Source organism: Camelus bactrianus, chromosome 6 (genome assembly GCF_048773025.1).
Source record: "Camelus bactrianus isolate YW-2024 breed Bactrian camel chromosome 6, ASM4877302v1, whole genome shotgun sequence".
In the NCBI taxonomy this organism is placed as follows: domain Eukaryota; kingdom Metazoa; phylum Chordata; class Mammalia; order Artiodactyla; family Camelidae; genus Camelus; species Camelus bactrianus.
The window spans coordinates 79,974,599-79,987,578 of NC_133544.1; the positions used below are offsets into that span (position 1 = coordinate 79,974,599).

The 12,980-nt window shown below is 36.9% G+C and overlaps 1 protein-coding gene across 5 annotated transcripts in view; it reads left to right on the forward strand.

Annotated features, from left to right (window-relative positions):
* Positions 1–2,463: 2,463 nt before the first annotated feature.
* AP4E1 (adaptor related protein complex 4 subunit epsilon 1) overlaps positions 2,464–12,980 on the forward strand; it is a 139,645-nt gene continuing 129,128 nt past the window's right edge. The window contains exons 1-5 of one of the 5 annotated variants that reach the window (XM_074366107.1): positions 2,464–2,733; positions 4,491–4,562; positions 7,009–7,132; positions 11,114–11,187; positions 12,301–12,422. In XM_074366107.1, coding sequence (XP_074222208.1) covers positions 2,515–2,733; positions 4,491–4,562; positions 7,009–7,132; positions 11,114–11,187; positions 12,301–12,422 — 611 coding nt within the window. In that variant the 5' untranslated portion in view covers positions 2,464–2,514. The remainder of the gene's footprint in view (positions 2,734–4,490; positions 4,563–7,008; positions 7,133–11,113; positions 11,188–12,300; positions 12,423–12,980) is intronic. The other 4 variants (XM_045524377.2, XM_074366108.1, XM_010965310.3 and 1 more) reach the window with 4 other exon arrangements.

The following is a 12,980-nucleotide window of genomic DNA, read 5'->3' on the forward strand; positions in this document are numbered from 1 at the left end:
TTTGGAGATTTCAAAAAACGATTTATTGGATGATTAATCAGGTTACAGAGATTAGATACAAATGAATGTTGACAAAATTCTTTCTTAGAAAGAAATGGAAAATTTTATTTGAGACAACCTGAGGATTATAACCTGGGAGACAGTCTCTCAGAGAACACTAAGAGCTGTTCTGAAGAGGTATAGGGGAAGGTCAGTGTATATGTGATTTTGGTGAAGGGGTAAGTGCAATCCAGCACACATCTTAGCAGAGGAATAGATATGTAAATTAATGGTTTCAGTGCTTTTCTAAGTATAAGAAGATGCAAGAAACTGAGTTCATAAAAATTTCTCCTGAAATTATCTAACTACCTGGGGGCCAGTTCTGTCAGTTTTCCAGAGCACAAAGTGTCTCAACCTGATCTTTGCCCTGAATTCCTTTCAGGGTGTATTGTAGGTCAGTGACTGCAGTAACTAATGACTTGATTTTTGTAGAACTGGATGGTGGTCAACATCCTCTATTGTACAATCTCTTCTCTTTTGGTCTTACTTTTGACTGAGGTTTGGGAGGCATTTCGTGACCAATTTGTCTCATGGTGCTAGGAATGCTCATTCCCAGGGCAGGCGAGGATTTCACTGATAGGCCACTCAAGGTACTATTACCAGACTGGGCCCTGTTAACAGTAACCAAAGGCCTCTGGACTGCCTATCTTATTGTCTGTTATGGCCCAAGAACATATGATGATTCCCTCTTGTCGCTCCTTCCCATATCTAGACTTACATTATTAGAATCGTTGATCTTATAGAACTATATATTGGATCAACTGTTTCAAGTCCCCTTATCATCATTAATTTCATCTGAGGCTCAGTCACACATTTGGTAATGCAAGAAACAATCTTGAAAACAGGCCAAATAGAAGTAATATACCTACTAGTACATTAATAAGGTCATAAGTAAGTATGCAAGCTAAGAACTTCCATAGGTGTGGCCCAGTATCTCCCCAGGTCATCTGACCAGTCTGTTCTGCATTAGCTGCTATCTTTCAGGGAAATGCTCTACTGCCATTGTACATAGAGTTCACCTAAGACGTCTGCATGTACAAGGTGAACAGTAGGTCACTGTACCTCCTTACAGGATTGAGAAAGGAATGTTATCTTCTAAGAAGTTACATGGCTGGAGCCAGAAGAATTGAGCAGGTATTTCTGCCATTGGGGAGGTTAGATTAATGAATAACGCAGATGCACAGTGCACACAAAAGAGGAGGGAGGAAGCGCAAACCGGCAGAGGAAAAGTTTATGTTTAAATGTTCCTTGCCTTAAAATATGAATTTTTATTTCATCACGAAGATAGTTTGTAAGAACACACTAGAATCCCTGAGGACAAACTGAGTTAATTCTGAAAACGCACATATTTATACCCTAGACCTTAGAAATTCTGAGTCTATAAAACACAAGAGCAGTACTCAAGCAAACACTCCACCGGCCAATCATCTACCCTCTTGAAAACTTTTCTGTGCATTCTGGAAAGGATGAGGGTGAAAACAGCAAATAACATTTAAATAGTATTAGGAATATAGCTTGACTTCCTAGACGCCCTGTTAGGGTCTTAAAGACCCTCAGAAGTCACCAGACTGCATTCTCAAAACCACTGTACCAGATTCTGTTCTAGGCAGAAGCTGGGGAAATAGCAATGATTAAGATATCCTCTCTCTAGAAAGAGAAGTATTTACGTAGTGGCAACTGTGATCGGTTCTAAAATGGGAAAGAACAGAGCGTTGTAAGCGGGTAGGACGAGGAGACCTATCCTCGTCGGCAGGGCCAGGAAAGTGACATTTAAACAGCGACTTGCAGAGCAGGAGCAGGCGGGAGGCGGGAGGTGGCCACCCGTCCACTTCCCGGTCTTGGCTTGCCTCCTCAAATCCCAGGAAAGGAGGGGTGCATGGGACGGGACAGTGGCCACGAGCCCCAGAACGCGGCGGGCGCTGAACCCGGCAGGATGAATCTGCAAGACAGCCGCGCTGCCATTCAACAACACCGGGGCCCCCAGCACCGCCTAGGCCGAGGAGGCACACGGCGCAGTGCCCCGCACGGCTCCCGCCCCTCGGCGTGTGGTGGTGGGAGGTGGGCTGATGGCCGTCGGTTCCACAGTGAGCGGTGGCCGAAAGGAGCCTAGGAATGTGCACCTCCCGGGGCGGTCTCGGGCAGCGCAGAGACGGCTAAATGGGAAAAGGAGACCTTGGCGGACGCAGTGTAAAGAAGTGGGGCGGGACTGGCTACCTCAAGAACGCCCAGAGACGCACGGGTTGCCCGGGTTGCCGGCGAAACCGGGAGTGTCCCGCCCTCCTACGGCTCCACAGGCGGTCAACATCCGCGCAGGCGCGGCGGGTGGCCTTTCTCTCGCGGACTCTCGCGCCCCCCCGCGGCGTCTCTCGAGAAAGACACTGTGCTTGTCCGTGCGGGGCGCGAATAAAGATTTCTTCTTCAAACAAACAGGAAGTGCTTACGGTGGCCGGGCGGGCGGCAGGGCAGGGGCTGGGCATGAGGCCGAGCGGCGACCGGCGCGCGGGCGGTGGCGGCGGCGGCGATGAGCGACATTGTGGAGAAGACGCTGACGGCACTGCCGGGACTCTTCCTGCAGAACCAGTCAACTGGTGGGCCCGGGGCTGCCAAGGCGTCCTTCTCCTCACGGCTGGGCGGTCTCGTCCGCGGCATCACCGCGCTCACCTCCAAGCACGTAGGTGCCCGTCGGGCCGGAAGGTCAGGAGCGCCTCCCGCGCTGGGAGGCCCGGGTCCCGCGACTAGCCTCCGGGATCGACCCTCCGACGGGGTTCAGAGACCGCGTGTGTGCCTGTCGGTCCTGGTGTCTGTCCGGAAGTATCACTTTCTAGCCCGGACTGACAACTGGGAGGCCAGGTTTCCACGGTTGGCCCTGACACTGACTCATTATTATCTGGCCCAGATCTCTTTAATCTTTGAGTCTCCCTGTGCTTCTTGAACGTTGAGGTGGAAAAGTACCAATATGTATTTAATAGGTTGCTTCGAGGATTAGATGACACATCAACCGTGTAAAAATACCAAGTGCCATGGAAATGACAACATTATTGTTCTAAAAAGTTTCTTTCCCACTGAGGTTCTTTCTCCCAGCTCTATCAACTGCTAGATGTCACACACCAGAACAGACCCTGCCGTCTGTACCTGTTGTTAAATACGTTTGGGGAGCTTGAGGTTCTTAGATAAGACTAACGGGTTGGACAAAGAAAAAGCGTAATTCTCCCCAAATGTAATACTTGCTGAGTAAGTCTCTGCCTCAGATGGGCTTTGAAAACAAGAAATTATAATGGAAGTTATTAAGTTCCCACAGACATTTGGTAGTTGTACAGGTGATGTAAGATAATGATTCAAAGTTTCAAGAATTTTGTATCTTAAAGATCATGTGGTATGTATAATTTGTTCGAAAGATATTTATCGAAGAGGCTTTGTGTTAGACACTGAGGGACTAGAGTAAAACACATTTCCTTTTGCCAAAGAATTGGTCAGTCATAATGGATTTAAGACAAGTATAAGAAATACACAATGAAATATGTCTTAGGAGGGAAAAAAAGACAAAAGGAGGAGGTTTTTCCTTCAAAGTGCTCTGAGGGTTTAAAATGTTCTTTTTAAACTGAAATAAGATGATGCTGTACTAGAGAGGGTCTGCTTCACATCAGAAGTCATAATTTGTGGATTTAATATTGTTTGTCTTTTTGTCATTTAATTTTTATGAGGTGCTGAATGAAATAGTTTATTTTTGGTTTTAAATTGCAGTTTGAAACTGTATATAAGATATCTAAATGTGGCAGTACTTCACTGGTAGTTCTTGGTTAGCTACTAATGGACACTAATGGACATAATTCAGTGTGTGATTTAAAGATAGCATTATACTGGCCAAATTTGGGGCCAATTTTCAAGTGCTTAAGGAGGTGAAATGCAATGCAGATAGTGGAAGTGACCATATTGGTGAATTTATTGTGTATGTAAGAGAGAGAGAGATGGGAAGTGAGGGAAAGGGTGTGAGGAATAAGGAGAAAAGGATAGGGGAGAAGAATATAATTTAAGGGGAAAAGGTTTCTGTTTCTGCCCTCTTACCCTGTTTCTCTATTCCATGAAGAAGGAGAAGGTGTGAGAACCTTATCCTGGGCCACTACATTAAGAATTTCTTTTCTGCTTTCTCTCCACCATTAACTTAAAAAAAGAAAAAGCCAAACATATTTTCTGCTAAGCTGTCCTTAGGGGACAGTAACTAAGTGAAGAAAAGAGGAATGGTGGGCTATCCTGGAAATATTTATTCTTTCCAGGAATGATTCTGAGGGTTGGAGACATGATCTTTAGGCACCTCGTAAGTGCATAGTTTTTATAACTCTCCTTTAAAATAATTTCTTTTTTTATTGAAAATACTATATTTTTCCCTTTGAGAAATACGGTTAACAGTTTAAAAAGACAGTTATTCATGCATTTAAATATTTTCACTTTTTCAGGAGGAAGAGAAATTAATCCAGCAGGAACTGAATAATCTGAAAGCAACTGTTTCTGCTCCTACTACAACTCTGGTAAGTTTGTGTAGTCTGTGCCAGCACATTTTGAATTTGAAATCTGGTCCACTATGGATTCAGTAGTGGCATTAATTGGTCAGTTGTTTAAATATAATTTATCACAGTCAAAATCAGTTATGGATGGTAACAAGTGAGACAAATTAACTTTAGGCTTTTATTGACTGGCTGCAGTAAACGAGGCCGTGCTTGACTGATGTCAGTTCAGTGCCAACATGATGATAGTTACATAAATGTGGCAATACTATGGGACCCAAGTGCCCATCTTATTGTTTTAATGTTGTGCAGTGGAAGAAGCTTAGGATAAATCATTTAAAATAGTATTTTCAGACCTGAATTGATATATTGTAGATCTTTCATTTTATTGTTATGTATCTTGGAGTATAGGTTGGCTGACAAGGTGGAGAAAATGATTTTCTGGCTGTAAAACTGGGTATATTGCACAACAGCTAAATCAAGATTTAATTTTTAAAAAACTTAGTTCCATATAATTTGATTTTCAAACAGCATTTAGCAACTATTTAAGCAGTGGCCACTGTGGAACTGTCCCTCTATAGTTAGATTAAGGCCATTTTTTTTTCTTTTAATTTTCCTGTAGTTTCAGATAATGAGATTTTTCCAAACAACATTTATTCAGCAAATATTTAGTGAGTGCCTCTCTGTGTAAGTTGCTGTGGAATGTTCTCCCAATAAAAATATCGGGGTGTTTATTTTGCATAAGAACATGATCATGTCTGTGAATAACACTTGTAAAGTCTGAGAGAATGTATATACTTCCTTTTATGGTCATGATAATGTGTGGACAAATGAAACTCAAAACATAGTCAGTATGATAGATCTGTGTATATATATGTGTGTGTGTGTGTGTGTGTGTGTAAAGATATGTATATGGTTTTTTGTGTATGCATAAAATCATTGTGTTGTGATACTTGATAGAAATGTTAAGTAGAAGTGGTTTCTCTCTTTTTATTTGGCTTGATTTCAATTTTCTGTAATTAGTATTAGTAAATAAAGTTTTTCTTGCTACCATGCATTAACCTGGTGTTGGCAGAACTAAGATAAGTAGGTAGAAGTTAGGGAGCCAGAGTTTGAAGGAAGATTTTATAATAATTATGGCCATCCAACTCTGAGCATATTTTACAGAACAGGCTGTAAGTTGGTCAGGTAGAGGCTGGATGACAATTTGTTAGAGCAATTGCAAAAGAATTCCTGCATTGGGGAAATACACTTTTTTCTCCAAAAATAAGAGAATAATAATGTATGCAATAGAATTTTACTTAAAGTTCATAATGACTTTTAAAAAACTAAGAGATAAAATATTACAAAATCAGGGTTAATACTTAATGGCTTAAATGAACACTTTCACTCCTCACTGATGCAGAAGCCTTTGAAGAGGGGCTTCCGGTATCTTTTAAGCTTATTTTTTCAGTATGTAGTAGTTTTAATCAGTGAGCTAATGAATTAACTTTTATTACTTTAAATACAAGTGACCTGAATTAAATCTTATTCCCTTAAGATTTTATTATGGTTTCTTTTTAAAGTTACTTCATTTTTACATGTATGTATATATATATATATATACACACACATTTATCAAATATTAAATGTTATCCTTAATTTAAAATGTTTTATTTTAGCATTTCCTAAGCATTTTGTGATTAAGTAACTTTGTAATATATTAACTAATTTTTAAATATAAAAATAGTCAACTTTTCTGATTTAGAAACACTTGTATTTTTTATTTTTAATTATAAGTTGTATAAATATTGAGAATGTAAGATTTTCATACGAATAAAGCAATTTTATAGACTCTCCTAAAGCAACTTATTAGCTTGAATTGTAAATATTGAAAGAACTAGTTAAATTAAATATTGGAATGGCTATACTATTAATGAAATCATAATAATTGGGAGAGTTGTTGAATGCTTATAAAACAAACTATTGCCTATTATATACAGCATAATAATTCTGAAGAAACTCCAGGTGCAGTTTGATCTTTAAACGTGAAAAATATTTTTGTTACAGAAATTATTGCCAACTTGTCGAAGTTCTATAGATGTTTTCATTTGACAAAATATATTAAAATGATGTGCTACATCCTAAAAGCCAGGTCAGATTACCATGGATGAAATTTTGTGAGGACCACGTGTCTCACATTATAACTAAATTTTACATGAGGGAAGCCTAGAATTAAAGATAGCTACAGTTGATTTATTTTCTACAGTTGCCACTAACAAAATATTGAAATAATTTTACTAAAATGAGTATTATTGTTAGTTAAATTTGGGAGTAGCTTTTATTTATAAAATCTGACTTTGGGTGATTAATTTATGATATATATGATATCTCTTCAGTGTCAGGATTCCCCTGATAAATGATTACAACATAATAAAAAAATTAAAGCATTCTAATTATTTGTACAGTTACTGGATATTTTGCTTTTCAGAAAATGATGAAGGAATGTATGGTGAGACTTATTTATTGTGAAATGCTTGGATATGATGCTTCCTTTGGCTATATACATGCAATTAAGTTGGCACAACAAGGGAACCTTTTAGAAAAAAGAGTAGGTATGTATGTATTTAAGACTTTTATACTTAATGTTGTCCTTAAAGTTCTGGCTCTTACATAAAATGAATGATGTAGATATGTAGTATGTTTTCAGAACACTGCCTTGTAAATTCCAAAGCTTTATAAGATAACACTTCAAAAACTCACTGTCTATAAGTGAAATCAGTTTTCCTGATTCATAGCATTTTGGAGAAGATGGAAAGTTACTTGTTCTTGTGATGGTGGTTAGATGACTTTATATATTTGTTAAAACTTATTGAACTATACACTTAAAAGGGTGATTTTCTTATTTGTAATTATACCCCAATAAAGCTGATTTTAAAGTCTGTCTAGTCTCATCAGTTTAATAATCAGAAATGTTTTTTTTTAATAGAATAAAACTGAAATTGACTTGAGTAATTTAAAATATACTGTTCTCAGTTTCACAGATGTTAGCTATGAAGATTAAAGGTATTTTTTAAAATTTTATAATCAACCTTCAGGGCTATTAGGAAAAAAATTCTTTCAAGGACTTAAATCTTGTGTTCATAGTTTCAGCTTTATATCAGAAAGTTTAAGAAGGAAGCAGTTTAGAATAATAGGAGTAGAACATGTTATTTATTCTAAGAAGTTCATAGTGTCATGTTAGGAACCAGCATTCCTCTTAAGTTACAATGACCTGTGCTGTTAGATGTTGGTGGGGTTGGGAGATGTCTTGGTAAAGATTTTGAGACTTTTTGTGCACAGTATTCCACTTGTTGAGCTTCACTCCACCCAAAATACTCTTCTATCTTTTATTTTTTTAACTTCTTTTTAATTGAGTTATAGTCATTTTACAATGTTGTGTCAAATTCCAGTGTAGAGCACAATTTTTTAGTTATACATGAACATACATATATTTATGGTCACATTTTTTTCACTGTGAGCCACCACAATATCTTGTATATATTTCCCTGTGCTATACAGTATAATCTTGTTTATCTATTCTGCATATGCCTGTCAGTATCTACAATTTTGAAATCCCAGTCTTTCCCTTCCCACCCCCCATTTTTTGGGGGGGGTAGGTAATTAGGTTTATTTATTTAATGGAAGTACTGAGGATTGAACCCAGGACCTCATGCATGCTAGGCACATACTGTACCACTGAGCTATACCCTCCACCCCTGTATCTTTTATTTGTTGTATTCTTCCTTCCAAGTGGAATGTCCCGTGGCATCCCGTCTCTCCCTTTCCGTATTCCAAACCAAGTTTTAACTCTTCTGTCATCACTCATTTGGATCCTACCATCTGTTATCTTTTCACGTCTTTTTCCAAACTAATTCTAAGATCCCTAATGTGGGAAATTTTGAAAACAATTGATAGTACTTTGTGCAACTGTTGCTATATTGTGCTTCTTCGACTTTAATGTAATTTTTCATTTTCATTTAAACTTCATTTTTAAAGTATGTAAAAATTACATGTGTTACATGGTTCAGAAGTTAAGACCTGGTAGAAAGGTACAATCAGAGAAGTCTTACTTTCATCTCTAGCCCCTCTACCAGGTTTGCCCCTACCCCCATGGATACCTGTCTTGATTAGTTTCTGATTAATCTTTCCACTGTTTCTTTTTGAAAAGACAAGCAAATGCATGGGTGTGCACTCATATCCTCTTTCTTACGCAAAACAGAGTGTGTGATAGAGATTATTCTACACCTTGTTTTGACATCTTTATATTTCTGTACAGTTTTCATTGGGTGGTTGGGTATACCATGGTATTTTCAGCCAGGTCCCTATTTCTGGGCATATGGGTTGTTTTTACTTTTTGCTCTCATAAATAATGTTGCAGTGAATGACCTTGTACATGTGTTTTTCATAGTTATAGTAGCTGAGTCATTTTTATTAAGATTCCTGACCTTCCTTAGGAAGATACTTTATTGCCACGTAGAGAGAGGTATATCTCTGTGTATCAGATATTCTTCATGTGTGCAAACTAGTGGAAGTTTTTTTTTAAACCTTTTATCTTTAGTCTGGTACTATGGCCTCACCTACTCTCCTGAGATTCCTAAGGCTAGCTTTGGTACTTTCTTTGATGGATAATGCCTTCTTATTTTGTACATGAATATTGTTAAGTAAATACATTTCAGTATTCATTAAGTCAGGCATTATGTTAGGTACTTTAATCTTGAGAGATGGTATTTCATTTTACAGAGGAGAAAACTGAGGCTCAGAAAGGTCAGGTCACTTGTCTAAGGTCATAGAGCTACTAAATGGTGGAGCTAGACTACAAACCAGTTTCTATGAGTCAAAGCATGTATTCTTATCCAATATCTCACTCTTAGTCATATCAAATGTACTCTGTATTCATAATTGTTATTCTTTGTTTTTAAAATAACCTTTTTCTTTTTTTGAGTCACAGAATATCTTTTCCCCTGTTTCCCTAGTGTCAAAAGTTTCCCTGATTGTCAAAACAGGGTATTCTTTGTAACAGATAGAATTGAAGTTTCATTGAGATGGCCCTTGGATTAGTTTGTTGATCTTCTTGTATCTTGGTATTGGTGACTTGAATGTGAGTGATATCTTAGCTGAACAGATGTAATCTGTTCTCAGCAATCTGTTAACACCTAATTCCTGCTTTAAATGTTCTCTAGGGTGTTTCTCTTCTCTTTCTTGGCCTTAGTTTGTTCTTTTTTTCTCTCTAGTGATGGTGGGCATAATAGCTCTGCTCTTCTCACATTCCATGAAGATGTTTCAGGGGGTCATGCTGCTATTCCTTGGTTATGAGAATAGGATGTTTCTGGCAGTTTTCCTATCTTCCCCAACAGACACAGAAATTATGGATGTTAGGTAATGATGGGGATAGTTAACATTTAGAATCTCTAATAAAAGGGCTGGTAGAATTGAGAAGAATGAAAAACAATGAGAATGGGAGTCAGGGAATAGGGTCTCAACATACACTGTGTAGACAGACAGTATTACAGCGTAGAGGTCCCCTCATAGAGGTTAAGAACATGAACTAGCTCCTACTGCCTGGATTGGTGGAGTAGCCATAGACCTCAGGCAGCTAGCCCTTTCGGGCCTCATTATTATATTGGGGATAATAATAATACCTACCTCATAGAGCTGTTGTGAGGATTAAGTGAGGTGAGACTTGCAACATTTTTGACCCATAAGACCTGTCTAACAAATATTATCAATATGAGGGGTGACAGAAAAATGACAGGGGGCATCTGTATTCCATGTGCATGGTATTTGTCACTGTATTAATGTACTTCCTCAATTTTAAGTTATACTTTTTAATGTTTTGATATTAAAATTAAAGTGCTAAAGTCAGTGAGTACATTTAATGTGGTAGACAGTGTTTCTTTCCTCAACAATTATTATTTATTCAATAGTGTATCTTTAAATTGAGAAAATAAGAATTGTTTATTGCCTAATACATGATTTACATCATATGGATTGGTGTTAGGTAGCTCATTCAATAATACAAATAGCTAGTAACTCATTGATTTTTTTTTGTTTGTTTGTTTTTGTGGTTTTTTTGGGAGGGTAATTAGGTTTATTTATTTAGTTAGTTATTTTAATGGAGATACTGGGGATTGAACCCAGGACCTCGAGCATGCTAAGCATGTACTCTAACCATTGAGCTCTACCCTCCCCGCTAGTCACTCTGTTTATTAACTACAGTAGCTATTAGTTTTTAATAATTGTTTTGCTGCAAGACAGAGAATTTTGATTGATTGCAGAGAGATTTACACAGAAAACAGAAGGCAGATATTTCAAATGTCACCTAGCTTCTTTTCCACTTCAGGTATATCCTGTGAAATACATATTTTCAGGATGAAGAATACCTGAAATCTAATTTACTAAAATTTTTGAACTTTATGTTTTGCTCTGTGTTTTTATATTTATCTGTAACTGGTATTTTTGGCACTTAAATTTTGGAGTATATTATTGTCTTAACTTCTTGGGAAAAGCTAATTTTGGGGAGGTAATAATAAGACTTTTCCTCTCAAATTTTATAGGTTATTTAGCTGTTTCTTTATTTCTACATGAAAATCATGAGCTGTTGCTTCTCCTTGTGAATACAGTTGTAAAGGTATGTATTATATATTGGCTAATATGACATCTTAAATTATCCCTTCAGGCATCTGACATTTCTCTTCAATCAAATTGAATTAGGTATTTTTGCAAAAAGGTAGGCTTACAGAATGGGCTTAGAAAGATCTTTTATTTGGATCAGTTTCTTCATCTGTAAGATTAGGATAAATAATAGAACTTAGCCAAGTTGTGAGGGTTAAATGAAACACTACAGAGAGTAGTAGTTGCTACTGCTACTGTTATTATTGTTTCATTTTAAAAAAGGCAGAATTAAGAGTTATAACTCAGATATCCAGACTTTTAGTTAGATTCACTTTCCATGCTGCTGTTTTTTTCTCTAGGATCTGTTCTAAAGGGATATAACCTGAATAATTAAAGTCTTTTAAATTCTAGGAATCATTTTAAAGGCAAACAGTATAATTAGGTAATTGAAATGTACAGATAATAAATAAACAAGTTAATTCACATTCACAATATCTTTTCCTGTTAAATTTTAAACAAAATTGGTACTGAGGTACAATTGAATTGTTGAGCTTTTTCATGTTTATCTTGTGTCAGTTTTTTCATATGCTTGTGTGTGTGTGTGTGTGTGTGTGTGTGTGTAATACTTTCTGAATTTTAAGTCATATACTCTGTTAAGGTTACTAGTAGCATACATTTTTCCAAACTTTCAAAAATACATTTTCAGTTTATATTAGAATTGTTTATAAACTGCATGTATAAGTATATATGAGTGCATGCATTTTATTGTATGCATGAGAATTACTTCCTTTTAAACTTTGACTTATATTATTAACAAGGAAAATTCATTTTTTGTTAGTTTAGAAAAGTTTTAAAGGCTATAATAAAGGAAACTACTTTGGTCAGTGTCAGAATAGAAATACCGTTTCCTTTGGATCGGTTGCTTTTGGGCTGTATTTATCTGTTGACTCTATTAAGGCAAATGGACCAGGGACATTCCTGTAAAGTATGAGGTGAGCCTGAATGTACAAATTAATTATAAATAGTCAGTAGAAAACTATTAAATATGTAGGACCATTGCAATGTTGAGCTCACTATCCCTAGTTTAGAATTTGCACTGAATGTTTTCTTTGCTTAATAATTCTGTCAGGACTTGCAGAGCACAAACCTGGTAGAAGTATGCATGGCACTTACTATCGTCAGCCAGATTTTCCCTCGAGAAATGATTCCAGCTGTTCTTCCATTAATAGAAGATAAACTTCAACATTCTAAGTAAGTAAATTATTTTTGGTTAGGTGTCTACACTATGTATTTCAAAAGAAAAATTTATAATCAGAAATTTATTATAACTTTAACTTAATACTACCAGGATAGAGGACATTCTTTGACTGCCTGATATAATGCGAAAATCCCCAGTATCATCATCCTTTGTTTTTCATGTGGGTTTAGAAAAATGTTAGGCAGCTTTCTAAAGTTAAACCCAGAGACAGTGAGGCTTAGTATCAGGAATTTTTGGCTTTCAGTGGTCCTGTTTTCCCCTTGGCTAGATGAGGTTGGTTAATGCCCCTTAGTTTTCACAAAGTTGTTTTGAAGATAAAGTGAAGTAATGAAAAACCACTGGAAATGGGTCATATGCTATGAATACAGAACTTCTATGTATTTGGAATGCTCTTAGATCAAAATTAAAGCATTCAAAGTCTATTGTATAGCCGATAAATAACCCTTAACTTGTATCTTGCTAGTCTTCTCTTGTAAAATTTCTTAACTTTCTCCTTATCAACTTGATTACTTTTTCATCACACTTGGAATTATTTTGTTTTTGACCAAGTG